This window comes from Ptychodera flava, chromosome 2 (genome assembly GCF_041260155.1).
Source record: "Ptychodera flava strain L36383 chromosome 2, AS_Pfla_20210202, whole genome shotgun sequence".
NCBI lineage: Eukaryota > Metazoa > Hemichordata > Enteropneusta > Ptychoderidae > Ptychodera > Ptychodera flava.
In genome coordinates, this window is record NC_091929.1 from 20718705 (window position 1) to 20733741 (window position 15037).

At 37.6% G+C, this 15037-nt stretch overlaps 1 protein-coding gene across 2 annotated transcripts in view; it reads right to left on the minus strand.

Moving 5' to 3' along the window:
- LOC139116695 (receptor-type tyrosine-protein phosphatase beta-like) overlaps window positions 1-15037 on the minus strand; it is a 45366-nt gene that overhangs the window by 15443 nt on the left and 14886 nt on the right. The window contains exons 2-4 of one of the 2 annotated variants that reach the window (XM_070679298.1): window positions 13311-13611; window positions 12572-12871; window positions 11833-12131 (exon numbers count right to left, since the gene is read on the minus strand). In XM_070679298.1, coding sequence (XP_070535399.1) covers window positions 12058-12131; window positions 12572-12871; window positions 13311-13611 — 675 coding nt within the window. In that variant the 3' untranslated portion in view covers window positions 11833-12057. The remainder of the gene's footprint in view (window positions 1-11832; window positions 12132-12571; window positions 12872-13310; window positions 13612-15037) is intronic. The other variant, XM_070679290.1, reaches the window with a different exon arrangement.

Sequence of the window (15037 nt, forward strand, 5' to 3'; positions counted from 1 at the left end):
GGGTGGGCTTGGTTTTATCTTTGATTGTAACGTGTGCTCTGATTGGTCCGCCTGATTTTCTAATTCCGTCCAACTCCCTTAACGCAATATAGTGGGGGTATCCCGCACGGCGTGGTTAGCTGAAGACTCCTGTCTGGCTAACGAGCCGTGCGAGCGGACGATGGCATAGCAGAGGAATGTTTCAACACAGTCCCTCTTAGTTTGAGCAGGTCTGTTAATATGTAACAATTAATGAACAATGACAGGTAATGACTCTCATAATCTGTTTCAGTTAATGCCACCACCCCGTACATTGGCAGGATTTCTATTTTTTCTTATCTCATTTGCATGTTTCTTACGTTGACATGTTCATTTGAACAACGTCACATCTCAACCCCTTGGTCTACCTGCAACCAAAAACTGAGATGGTAGGTGTGGCGGTTTAGGAGCTTTTGCATGTGACAGACATACATCCGCACATACATACATACATACATACATACATACATACATACATACAAACATACATACATACATACATACATACATACACATACATTCATACCGTAAAGACACCACCGACTCACATATAAGCTCTTTTTGGTATTTATACCGTATATGAGCTAAAAAATCAAAGAACACATGAAATACAGGAAAGGCATTCAAGTCCGCCTCCAATTTATTTCATTTCAAGGTGTGCTCTGCGCTTGTTAATACAAACAAGAAGAAATATACGATTTGGACAATGTGTGGATTTGTGTCCAAGACCCAAGTAATTAAAAGTGATATTGCAATACTTCAGAAATACTACAAAGGTAAAGCCCAGCCAAAATCAATGTAGCAAAGGAATAGTCCAGGAAATCATTGATTCATTTGATGAATGTCATGGTCGTAAAGATAGATCCACAGCTATCAAAAATCCAATCAGGGAAGTGGTAGAAACTAACGACAAGTAGAGCGTGACATTTCCAATGAAGGAACAAATACACAATGACACCTCTAATAATTCACAGAGATATCAGTGCATTCAATGACTGCCAATATCTACCCACATACCAACAATGCTGACATAAGAAAATGCAAGTCACTTCTCACCAGTTTGTTGTCTGTGCGAAGTCCAGCTCCATCCACCTTGCCAGTGGCAACATATTTGCAAAATGTAGCCTTCTTTTGCTGTGCCATTTGATCAGTGTGCGAAATTAACGTCGGTCTGACGGTCCGAGACCGACAGATTTCTCGTCGGGCCGAAAGTTTTTAGCAACATGTCGGTCCTTATGACCGACTGAAATTTGGAATAAATGATGAAAATTTCTCCTTTAAGACCTGCAACAGATGCAGATGATGACTAACTCTGAATCATGCAATTCAGACTTAAATGTCATGCACCTATCAATGTTTTCCACCTATGGGAGTGCGGGGCAACAGGGGATATTGATCGCACTTCATGTCCTTGTAGAGGGGAATTTGATCTCTATGGTACACCAGACCGGGATGGTGGGAGTTGACAATGTCGCAACACAGTAATTTTTGTCTTGCGACTTTTTACATTGAAGAAAAGTCTAACCCCTCCGATCGACGCGCATAGCACCGATTACATTCAGATCAGTATGAATACGTCCGTGCATGCATATTCTAGCAATGATGGAATGGATTGATTTTGGTGCAACAATGTGACACATATTAAAATAATACTCGTCTAGAGAGTGTAACCCTGGTAATGTTAACATATCTGTGTCATATGATAACAACACCCAGTATCACTTCACAAGTTCCATACTTAAGTGTTTGGAATTTACTTGTACACAAATGTACATAATACAACCCTTCATTTTATCAAACTGACTCCGTTTCTTTGCTTTGATTTTCCATTGAAGCGTTCAAAACATAAACGGTTCACAGAAGAGTTTAGGACAAAACCTACTACGAGAACAGTGCTGTTGACTAAACATATTTGGTTTTGAACATGGAGGTATTTTTTACCTCAAGTTTTGAACAAGGTCTAGATGTTACACGACAGCCCAATTGCACTACCTGCAGTCGACAGTCAAGTTCAAGTTTCGCTGCGTTTGTTTGTGGACCGCTACAACATCTTGCTTGCTCGTTAGTCTTTTAACCAAAGTTCACAAGGCCGACTCTTACACACGATATATCGTGATAACAAGTGTACATTTTATAAAACAGAGCAGCCTTATCATAATAGTTTTGAAACAGTTGTTTCGAGTTGCATGATCCGTCGTGTATACTCTCAGAGGCCGAGAGTAGGGCTGCAAATTGTTTCGATGTATACCGTTTTACGACTGGCAGGCAAAACTCAGCGTCATCACATCATTAACTGATTGTGTCGATGGTTTTCAGCAGTATCGAGTCTGTCAAACTTTTCAGAGTCATTTTAATAACTTTAAGCTTTCAAAGGGCGATGAGACCCAGCAAACTTTTCGATCAGAAAATATCCATTCATTTCCGCGAGTGGCGACGTGTGCCATTCATGTTGTCTGCAATTTCTATAATCGAGAAAAAGTTACGATACTTATCCTTTTAATTAAAAGTATAACTTCATCTGTTTCTTCATGAATGCAACAGAGGCCACATTTAAGCATATTTATTTTTTGAAAAATTTTGAAAGTAGTCCATACGTCATATCGAAATACACACCAAGTATTTTTTCCCTTCTGTTTTAGATTACAATAAAAAAATCGTAGTAATCAATGTTTGCATAAAAAAATTATTCATACACTCCCCTTACTCACGACTGTTTTCAGGGTACTAAGTTGTTCACTCACTCTTCTACCACTTGCGTTGGCTTATTCCGAAGTGCTTTTCAGCTCGCCAACCATTTTCAAATCACAATATCACATGCTCTGCTGTAGTGTAGTACAATAGGACTGTTCACCGTGACAGTTTACGTCACTGTTCTCATCAATATGCAAAAATAAATATTTGTCCGCATTTTTAAGATTACGCTTTGAAATTGCGCATGCAAAATCGACGAAAACAAATGTTAGTAGGCGACTGTCAGTGTAACAATGAATACTAAAAGGCATATTCACGACTCAGAGTACAAGCTGCAAAAACGGCCATGTATGCAACATTGATAAAATTTGTCCGCATTTCAAGCTGCGTGTCCGATGTCGCGCGCGTACAGCTATATTTAGTAACAAACGTGTAACCGTGAACAGCGCTATTGTACACAGCAATGTAGAGAACACCATTCCCCATAGAAAGTTACGATAGACAAAATTTCTCGCTTTCATCAGCCACATGTAGCCAGTGCATGAGCCTGTATTCCCCGGCCCCTGGGTGTTTGACATCATTTTATAGTCCGAGAGTGGAGGGGATTTGACATGGCTAGAAAAAATGTCAAATTCTCCTGTGGTGGAAAACATGATAAATGTGTGCACATGACAGTGAGGAAGATGAGGGCTGTGATCTTTTTCAGATTCCAGATCATGTAGATGAATGATTCATGATCATTCACTTACACTATTCTGCAATCTATGTGAACAATAGACCTTTGGAGTGAATACATACTGACTCTATTGATAAAAGGACATGAAAAATTAAATATTACAACATTCAAAAGCATATTATTGGTGGAAAAGTTGACTTTAATGGTCGTTAACAACTGCCATTATTGAGGACCGGCAGTTTTCTGTAAGGACCTGAAGCTTTGCCTTGGTGCAGGTCCTTATGACCTGAAGCTATTTTCTCTTAATTTCGCACACTGCATTTGATCCTACACCAACTTCGTTTTCCATGATACCTTCTACAGTACCATCGAATGGACAGTTTTTGCTAGCAAACGCTTACGCTACATATATGTTTCTTCAAATAGCGTTGATGTTTTGACTAGTGTGAAAGTTGAGCTTTTCCATTGTGAAATACAGTTGAAACGCCTACATACATTCCATTTGGTTTAATATTACAATAGTTATATTGAAGTAATCATAGTGTCATTGATCTTCTGCTTTTGAAAAACTACAAACAATCATGCTTGCTGTGTGTGTTACATTTTAAAGAATTTCACATTAAATTTCCTTTCCTGAAATCTATTCATAGCGTGTGTTTCTTAATTCAAAGCTTAGATACTGCCTCAAAGCTTTGGATGTTGTTTCTGCATGTCTGTGTGCCAAGGTCTGTGTGCCAAGTTTGAACAAAATCTATTCAGGGATAGCTGAAGTATGGTTCAAAAACATTAAAAAATAGAAACAAGCGACCTAGCGACTGATATAGCTCCGATGTGTTTATGTAGAGAATAACTATTTTTGACACATGTTGATGAAGAAGGTGGAAATCTTTGATAGCTCAATGCAGTGGCCAGAAAAAAGTGGCTAAAATAGCTGCAAAAATACACAATTGAAGATTTCATCATACTTTGAAAACATCACATCAGATCATCCCTAGGAACATGTCAACCATAGTTATCTGATGAGTAGATTTTTGAGAATAAAATTTTCTGACCAAAAATGGCAACAATTGCCCCCAAAAATTAAAATGCAGATTTCATCATAATTTCAAAAGATCAAAATCAGTTGATCGATACGAACCTGCAAATCGAATTTCAAAGCTATCAGACCAGTACTTTTTGAGAAACACATTTTTTGACCAAAAATGGCAAAAATTGCCCCCAAAATTCAAAATTGCAGATTTCATCATAATTTCAATAAATATCATTAAGTTCATCTACAGAAACCTGTATACAAAATTTCAAAGCTATCAGATGAGTAGTTTTGGAAATACGCAATTTGACCAAAAATGGCAAAAATTGCCCCAAAAATACAAAATTACAGATTTCATCAGAAATTCAATATATATTACTTAGCTCATCTGTAGAAACCTGTATATCAAATTTCAAAGCTATCAGACCAGTACTTTTTGAGAAACACATTTTTGACCAAAAATGGCAAAAATTGGCCCAAAATTACAAAATTGCAGATTTCATCATAATTTCAATAAATATCATTAAGGTGATCTATAGGAACCTGTATACCAAATTGCAAAGCTATCAGATGAGTAGTTTTGGAAATACACATTTTTTGACCAAAAATGGCAAAAATTGCCCCAAAAATACAAAATTGCAGATTTCATCATAATTTCAATAAATATCATTAAGTTCATCTGTAGGAACCTGTATACCAAATTTCAAAGCTATCAGATGAGTAGTTTTGGAAATACACATTTTTTGACTAAAAATGGCAAAAATTGCCCCAAAAATACAAAATTACAGATTTCATCAGATATTCAATACATATTACTTAGTTTATCTATAGAAACTTGTATACCAAATTTCAAAGCTATGGAACAGTACTTTTTGAGAAATACATTTTTTGACTAAAATGGCAACAATTGCCCCAAAAATATAAAACAAGTCATCGTTGATGACACAGTCCCCACTTGTTAATGGGTACTTTGATTACAGGTCCTCAGAGAGGATAGAGTCCTCTTCATTAGGTCTGTGATAAAAATACTGTGATAAAAATACTTTTGAATAAATTCGCTTGATACATGTCTGAGTTCAGGACATGAAAAAATCATAACAAAATGGCCGCACAGCAGCTATATTGAATTGTATCACAAAACAAATTAACGTGCAAATGTATGACCAATCGTATCACAAAACAAATTAACGTGCATATGTATGACATTGGTCAATCTCCTTTTACCAACTTTGAATAAAATCGCTTGATACATGTCTGAGTTATGGTTCTGGACATGAAAAAACGCAATAAAATGGCCACACGGCGGCCATATTGGATCGTATTACAAAACAAATCAATGTGCATGTGTATGACATAGGTCAATGTCCTTGTACCAAGTTTGAATAAAATCGGTTGAGATATGCCTGAGTTATGGCTCTGTACATGAAAAAATCGTAACAAAATGGCCACACAGCGGCCATATTGGATCGTATCACAAAACAAATTAATGTGCATAGCTATGACATTGGTCAATGTCCTTGTACCACTTTGAGACATGCCTGAGTAATGGCTCTGTACATGAAAAAATCATAATAAAATGGCCGCCTGGCGACCATATTGGATCGAATCGCAAAACAAATTGACGTGCATATGTATGACATAGGTCAATGTCCTTGTACCAACTTTGAATAAAATCGATTGAGATACGCCTGAGTTATGGCTCTGTACATGAAAAAATCGTAACAAAATGGCCGCACGGCGGCCATATTGGATTGTATCACCAAAAAATTGAAGTGCATATCTATGACATTGGTCAATGTCCTTGTATCAACTGTGAATAAAATCAGTTGAAACATGCCTGAGTTGTTGCTCTGTACATGAAAAAATCGTAATAAAATGGCCGCCTGGCAGCCATATTGGATCGTATCACGAAACAAATCGACGTGCATCTGTATGACATATGAAGTAATCCTTGTACCAAGTTTGAATGAAATCGCTCCAGGCATCTCTGAGATATCTGCGTGAACGGACGGACGCACGGACGGACGCACACACGGACGCACGCACGCACGCACGGACATGACCAAACCTATAAGTCCCCCCGGACGGTGTCCGTGGGGACTAATTAAGTCAGATTTCATCAGATATTCGATACATATTACTTAGTTTATCTTTAGAAACTTGTATACCAATTTCAAAGCTATCAGACCAGTACTTTTTGAGAAATACATTTTTTGACCAAAAATGGCAAAAATTGCCTTAAAGGGAAACCTAAGTCCAGCGACATTGACCGTTTATCCCTTCCAAAATCACCCTTGAATAAAATGCAGCTCAAATTTGCAACATAATTGCACGCGCCGACGACTACGGAGCGACGAAAAGAGACATTGAAGTAGACGACATTTATGGAAATGAGCTCGGAATTCCATGGGCGCGAAAGGGCTCATGGGAGGAGCGTGCGTGACGTCATCGGCGATACAGACGATTGTAGCTTGCAGCTGAAGGAGTTCTGTAAACAGTTCAGCGCGTTTGTAAGACGACTATGGAGAGTTCGGACAGCGATATTTCTGACATCGAGTATTAATTTTCCCCGACTGAAATCAAACCATACTAATTTGAACCAAGATATCATGAAAGCATCTCCACACATCGTTCATATTTGGTTGTTTGCGTTTTGTGTATGATTCCACTGTGCTTGTACAGACCCGAACTGAATTGGAGACACTGAGTGACCCTGCGATCCTTCAACGCTACGTTTCTAAAACAGTTTTCTTTACCAGTCGCTTAAAATTAATTTTGGTTCGTGAATGATACGGAAGGATTGACTGATTGTATGTGTTACCATAGACCCTCGAGGGTCTATGGTGTTACCATGGAAGTCGAGCTTGGCCAGATCTTTAAGGTTGCGAAATCTCCTATATATAACGGAAAATATTTATTCGCGATTCGACAAATCTAGAATGTCGTCTATTTTTCGAAGTTCGTTTCGAACTTAGGAAGTCGGGCTTACTCAGATCTACAAAGTGATGAAATCTCCGATATAGTGGATATTTGCCCGCTATTTAAAAAAGACAGTATCGTCTATTGTTGTAAAGAATGTATTTCATACAAGACCAGCCAAAACTCCCGATGATGTCCGATATGTCCTCTGTTCAAGTCCCGATCGATCGCCAAGTAAAATGTAACACCTGTACAGAATGTAATTCGTGCAAGGCCCTCCCAAACTCACGGTGATATCCGATCGGCCCTCTCGACGAAGTCCCGATAGTAGTGTATGAAAGTTCGTGGGGACATTTAATGAACAAATGCTTTGCATGTAAAACATGTATTTCGTGCATGAATAAATCTTGGACATTTAATGAACAAATGCTTTGCATGTAAAACATGTATTTCGTGCATGAATAAATCTAATAATGTAAAACATACAGTATTCTTGACTACCGGCCATGGATGCTACTTTTGAACTTAGAGTCGGACAGAGGTAGTCGGATCTGTTAGGTGGTGAAATCTCCGATATACATCGGACATTTACCCTCAATTTGACAATGTATCGTCTAGTATCAGAGTTAAAGTCCTAAGTCGCCGATATTTATCGGATAAATATCTTATTTCGCAGACCCGGCGTGCCGACACCACACAGTGCAAGTAAATCTAGTGACAGTTTTCGGACAGGGTAGTGAATTTCGCTCAAAGCCGTTTCATAAATGACGAGCACTGCGAAATCTTATTACCATATCCGTCGAAACTTTATTGCGCTTATCCTCAAACTGTTATCTCTGAATCTCGAATCTCGAAATCCCTTATAAAACAATCATCATGAAAGAAGTAGAACATAACTTTTTATCTTTTAAAGATTTTAAAACTCGCCCGACTTTCTTTTAAGCCACTGTCTTCGAAAAAGCTGTTCTGTGGGACGACGATAAAAGCTGACTCAGTTTGTTCTTCCTTGAGTGATTTTTGCACTCAAGTGAACAACAGTTAATCATTTTTTATGCTACTGAGCATAAAAGAGTCGTAACGTGTAGAACTGCACTGCTGCAGTCATAGACTCCAATGCTTTGGTAAGCTGTTACACACGTTCGTGTATCGCCGATGACGTCACGCACGCTCCTCCATGAGCCCTTTCGCGCCCATGGAATTCCGAGCTCATTTCCATAAATGTCGTCTACTTCAATGTCCCTTTTCGTCGCTCCGTAGTCGTCGGCGCGTGCAATTATGTTGCAAATTTGAGCTGCATTTTATTCAAGGGTGACTTTGGAAGGGATAAACGGTCAATGTCGCTGGACTTAGGTTTCCCTTTAAAAATGCAAATTTGCATATTTCTGCACAATTTGAAGAAATACGAAGTAGATCATCCCTACGGATATATGCACCAAGTATCAAAGCTATCTGACTGGTAGTTTGAAGAAGAAAACCTTTAAAGATTTTTTTACCAAAAATGAAAAAAATTGCCTTAAAAATACAAATATGCAAATTTCACCACGATTTGAACAAATCTGACTGAAGTCACCCTAAATAAACAGCATATCAAATTTCAAAGCAATCGGACAAGCGGTTTCAGAGAAGAAGATTTTTTTACCAAAAACACCAAAAAATGCTCCAAAAATACAAATACATATTTCACCAAGATTTGAACAAACTTAAGTGAGGTCACCCCAAGTGAACTGCATATAAAATTTCAAAACAATTGGACTTGCAGTTTCAGAGGAGAAGGCAATTGTTGACGGACGACGACGATGACGGACGACGACGACGGAAAATCAACCTATTTGATAAGCCAGTGTCGCTGACAGCGGAGCTAATAAAATGGCAGCCAGATGGCCATATTGGATCGTATCGCAAAATTAATTGACGTGCATATATACCGTATGTAATAGCACTTTATTTGTGTACCAACATTGAACAAAATCTGTTCAGGAATAGTTAAGTCAACAAGTCATCGTTGATGACGCAGTCCCCACTTGTTTAATGGGTACTTTGATTACTAGTCCTTGGAGAGGATAGAGTCCTGTTCATTAATTGGGTCTGTGATTAAAGATGAATTCCATGGTGGTGAAAACGTTAAAACAATGTGGGCTGCCATCCTATTTACAAAAGGTCATTAAATAAGTCAACTAATAATAAATCGACTTGATGTTGCCAAACATTTTTGCATTCTATTATGACACTGACAGATTATCACGTGTACCACATTTCATACACAATACTGCAAAGTGTCAATGAATTGGATTACAGCACTGTGAGATCAATGTCTGTACAAAGTTTCATCAACTTTGATGAGGCGTTTCTGGACATATCACTCTAATTAGGAAAGTTCAGTAAATATGTAAATTAACAATTTTTCAAATGTTAAAGCAATGTGAGCTCAACATCTGTACCAAGGTTCATGAAATTGGATGAACTGTTTCTCAACATATCAGCCTAATTACAAAATGACTTGTGGTTACTGAGTTATGGACAAATATGTTATTTCAGGTCAAATGTCACTGAGGTCATGTGACATTTTGTCAAAAAAATTGAATTGCTAAGTCATCCCTATATACCAAAAATCAGACCTAGCTCTATTGGCTCGCTCAAAATTAGATATGCACATAATTAATGAGGTACAATATGTGGCGTCATAAGGTGTCCCATCATACCATATATGAAGGGTGTAGCACTTGTGGTTACTGAGTTATGGACAAATATGTATATTTGAGGTCAAAGGTCACCGAGGTCACGGGAGATTTTGTCAAAATATTTGATATATCTGCACGAACGGAGGGACATGACCCAATCTATAAGGCCCTGGACTTCATCCATGGGGACTATAAACGTGTCACTGAATCCTTTTGCAATATGAATATGATGAGAAACTAAATTTTTATTTCACTACATGGGATTCTATAGACAGCTGACTTATACATGGTAGTCTATGGTGGTGTAAACTAAAAAGTCCTCTAACATGGCCAAATCGACGTGCATCTGTATGGGGTAGGGTACTATCCTTGTGCAAAGTTTGAAAGAAATTGACCAGGGCATGTCTGAGATATCTGCGTGAACAGACAGACGGATGCACACACGGACGCAGGCACGCACACACGGACATGACCAAACCTATAAGTCCCCCCCCCCCGGACGGTGTCCGTGGGGACTAATTAGACAGACCACGAAGTCAATGAGCAACATACAGCTGAAAGACTATTTTTCACATTGCGATTTTAAGCCCATTTTTATGAGAAAAGGGACATGTATATGTATATGGAGAAAAAAGCAGAAGACATATTTGTAAATTGTCTGTTAAGTGACAATCATATATGCATCTCTTGAAATTTTGTGGTTATAAGGTATAACAGTAGTGTAAGAATAATGAGGTTAGAATAAGTTAGTAAAGCTAAGTTGACAGTAATTAAGATTACAAAATTAATACACTAAGCTGAGGAAATCTGATTGAAATAAATGTTGAAAAGTGGCAAAGTCATGGTCATCTTTTGTCTAATACCTTGTGTAAGTTCATGAACTTTACATAAATCTTGCTATAGATTTGTTGCTAATGGGCAATAACTGTGTTTCAGATCATTTGAGAGCAATCCATCCATGACAGGTTTAAATTGTAATATACTTCTATTTAAAGGAGAGCAACTTCTCAAATAATTTTTTTCCTGTAATTTCCTGTGAGAGCACATGGACATGCGTAGGACTCTATGCTGGTGCTACCTTGATAACGAACCTACAACTTGTCATGGCATTGTCTAACCTGTTCACCCCAATTTCCTGTAGACAGGTCCACACTCACCATTGATAACAATGCTTTGGGCCATACCATGGTAGTGAAAGACTGTAACATGTGAGGTCGTGGATACTTAATCTCAGGAATGTCAAAGTCTGTATATTGACTCAAGGATGTTTACATAACAAATGCTTAGGGTCATCTCAAAAGTGAGAATCTAAACTATGAAATATGTTTTTTTTATTTGCTTTTGATACCCAAAAGAGCATAGAAATCTCTTATACTTTGAATCAGCCATCCTGCATATTTCTAACATTCATCAAAACCTCATTTCTGTTCCATTACTCATAAAACAGTCCACAATGCCGGATTGGTGTACATTCCAAAAATCATATATGAAAGACCCCTAAAATCAATTAGTTAAAAAGGGGGGTTAGAAATTTCCCAAAACTATATACCTCCGCTCCGTTTGGCTCCATTTTTCGGAATCGGAACCTTGGAACCAGTCTATGTATCAGTACCAAATATCAACGCAGTCTGTTCAGCAGTTTTTGACTTTTTGTCGTTTACGGAAATGGACGACATCAAACACCGGTTGAAACCACCTCTATATCACAACTTCCAGTTGTGATAAAAAACTGCTGCTGACGGACAGTAGGATGGGACACAATCTAGAAGTCCCTGCTGGAAAGCGTCAGAGGGGATTCACAAAGAATTAATATTACTTACTTGTTCTTCTGATTTCAGCAACACCATCGCTCTCTACTCTTTCATCCTCAGCACCATCAACTCCACTGTAAGTGTACACACTGACAGTATACAAGCGACCTGGTACTAAGTTATCAAATGTCTGGCTTGTAGTTGGGTGAGTGACATTGAATTCATGATCATTTTCACCAGACATACCACTTGAACATACCACTCTGTAGCCATCTACATCACCTGTTGCTGCAGTCAGCTAACATCAAGTGAGGTATTAGGAGAAGAATTTGACCTTTCAACTGTAACACTGCTAACATCATTGGGTTCTGAAATGTAAATTGAACCAGGTTTATTCAAACATATTTTCTTAACAAATTTCAGGTAACATTACTTTCACTTCTTGTATAATTGTGTGCTATCCTATTCAAGAAGCACTACTTTAAGACAAAGCTGTTGGAAAGTGATCTTGTCAAAGCAATCTGAAACATGGCATAATCCAAAAAGCTGTGCTTTGCTAGCTTGCATTTTTCATTTATGGATAAGCTGTGCTCCATACCATCACAAACATTCAATTTTATAGATAATTGAAATTCAAGAAGAAACTGGGTACAGCCTAAGATAGAAAATTATGAGTAAATGAAAAAATTCACAATTCACTTTTATGACTCATTTGATTCAGATGCTCATAAATTATTCTGAAGTCCAATACATTTAAAATTACAGTTATCAAATTCTTGTAATTAAAAAGAAAGATAATGGTATTTACTTGTTCTTCTGGTTTCAGAAACGGCATTACTCTCTACTCTTTCATCCTCAGCACCATCAACTCCACTGTAAGTGTACACACTGACAGTATACAAGCGACCTGGTACTAAATTATCAAATGTCTGGCTTGTAGTTGGATGAGTGACATTGAATTCATGATCATTTTCACCAGACATACCACTTGAACATACCACTCTGTAGCCATCTACATCACCTGTTGCTGCAGTCCAGCTAACATCAAGTGAGGTATTAGGAGAAGAATTTGACCTTTCAACTGTAACACTGCCAACATCGTTGGGTTCTGAAATGTAAATTGAACCAGGTTATTCAAAACATATTTTCTTAACAAATTTCAGGTAACATTACTTTCACTTCTTGTATAATTGTGTGCTATCCTATTCAAGAAGCACTACTTTAAGACAAAGCTGTTGGAAAGTGATCTTGTCAAAGCAATCTGAAAACATGGCATAATCCAAAAGCTGTGCTTTGCTAGCTTGCATTTTCATTTATAGATAAGCTGTGCTCCATACCATCACAAACATTCAATTTTATAGATATTGAAATTCAAGAAGAAACTGGGTACAGCCTAAGATAGAAAATTATGAGTAAATGAAAAAATTCACAATTCACTTTTTATGACTCATTTGATTCAGATGCTCATAAATTATTCTGAAGTCCAATACATTTAAAATTACAGTTATCAAATTCTTGTAATTAAAAAGAAAGATAATGGTATTTACTTGTTCTTCTGGTTTCAGAAACGGCATTACTCTCTACTCTTTCATCCTCAGCACCATCAACTCCACTGTAAGTGTACACACTGACAGTATACAAGCGACCTGGTACTAAGTTATCAAATGTCTGGCTTGTAGTTGGATGAGTGACATTGAATTCATGATCATTTTCACCAGACATACCACTTGAACATACCACTCTGTAGCCATCTAACATCACCTGTTGCTGCAGTCCAGCTAACATCAAGTGAGGCATTAGGAGAAGAATTTGACCTTTCAACTGTAACACTGCTAACATCATTGGGTGCTGAAATGTGAATTGAACCAGGTTTATTCAAAACATATTTTCTTAACAAATTTCAGGTAACATTACTTTCACTTCTTGTATAATTGTGTGCTATCCTATTCGAGAAGCATTACTTTAAGACAAAGCTGTTCGAAAGTGATCTTGCAAAAGCAATCTACCGGTAGCTTGCATTTTTCATTTATAGGTAAGTTGTGCTCCACATAATCACATATATTGCATTTCGTAGATATTTTACATTCAAGGACTTTGGTACAGCCAAAGATAGAACATAATTTTTTTATTAAATTTAGGAGCAAATCAAAATATGAAGTCCAGGTGTACAGATGCTCATACATATTATTTCAAGGCCAATATATTTAAAATTACAATAAGCAGTCTTGTATTTAAAAAGAATTAGGGGTTATTACACGAAATTTGGGCAATACCGCGTCATATTCGAGTGATGTGTCCATATTTTGACGAGTTGCACAGCAACGAGTCAAAATACGGACACATCATAAGAATATGATGCGGTATTGCCCTAACTTTGTGTAATAACCCCTTTATAATATATGCTTGCTTTGGTTATGACTGTTTTCCTATGGACCCGCCGAAATTAGCGACAAAATCAAATGAAATTGACCTTGCTTCCTCCTGGCTGTACTTATAAAAAGTTGGTTGCCTAGGAGTGATGACAACCATATCACTTCTTGACATTATTTCACTCTTGGACCATTCCACTTCAAAGGAGGGTTTATGGAACACTTTTAAAGCGAACAATTTAAATTTATATTATGATGTCGACACAGGTTTTTCACAGTTTGAAGAAGATTTATTTTTAGTTTTATTTTTAGAGTAAAATGGGTGTTGTTTTGTGTTTTGATACATAACCCCATCCCTGCGTGAAAGTTATGCAGCCACCAAAATCGGGTTGAAATACTCACACCACGCCAGCGTTTGATTTCAAACTCGATCGAGTATGAACAGCTGAAAGCATAGAGTTAGAGCAAGCAGCTCTGCGACATCAATGAATGCACAGTGAATATAATATCCGTACCAGTCAGCTTATCTTGAAGAAAGACATCAAATATGCCGAATTTACCATCTTGGTAAGCAAATTAGGGAAAACATGAAGTGAGTACACTGTAAGCTGTAGTGTCGTAACTCGTTCGTGATTTTGTTGCTGTACGAATAAAACATTTCAAAGGTATTTCCGTCGTCTGCTCATTTATTTTTGTTCCTGGCTTGCCTAAATAGAACTAAACTTCCTTTAACAACCTAAACGAAAGTTTGACTTTCCCTAGATCTTTAATACATTGTATCTGAAACCCGCACCACACCGGTGCCACCAGACACAATCATGAACTGTGAATCTCACTAACAAATTGTAAATATTATGTGCATCTTCAACCTTGTCTGTCGCGAGTGATTTCAGTGCCGTTTACGG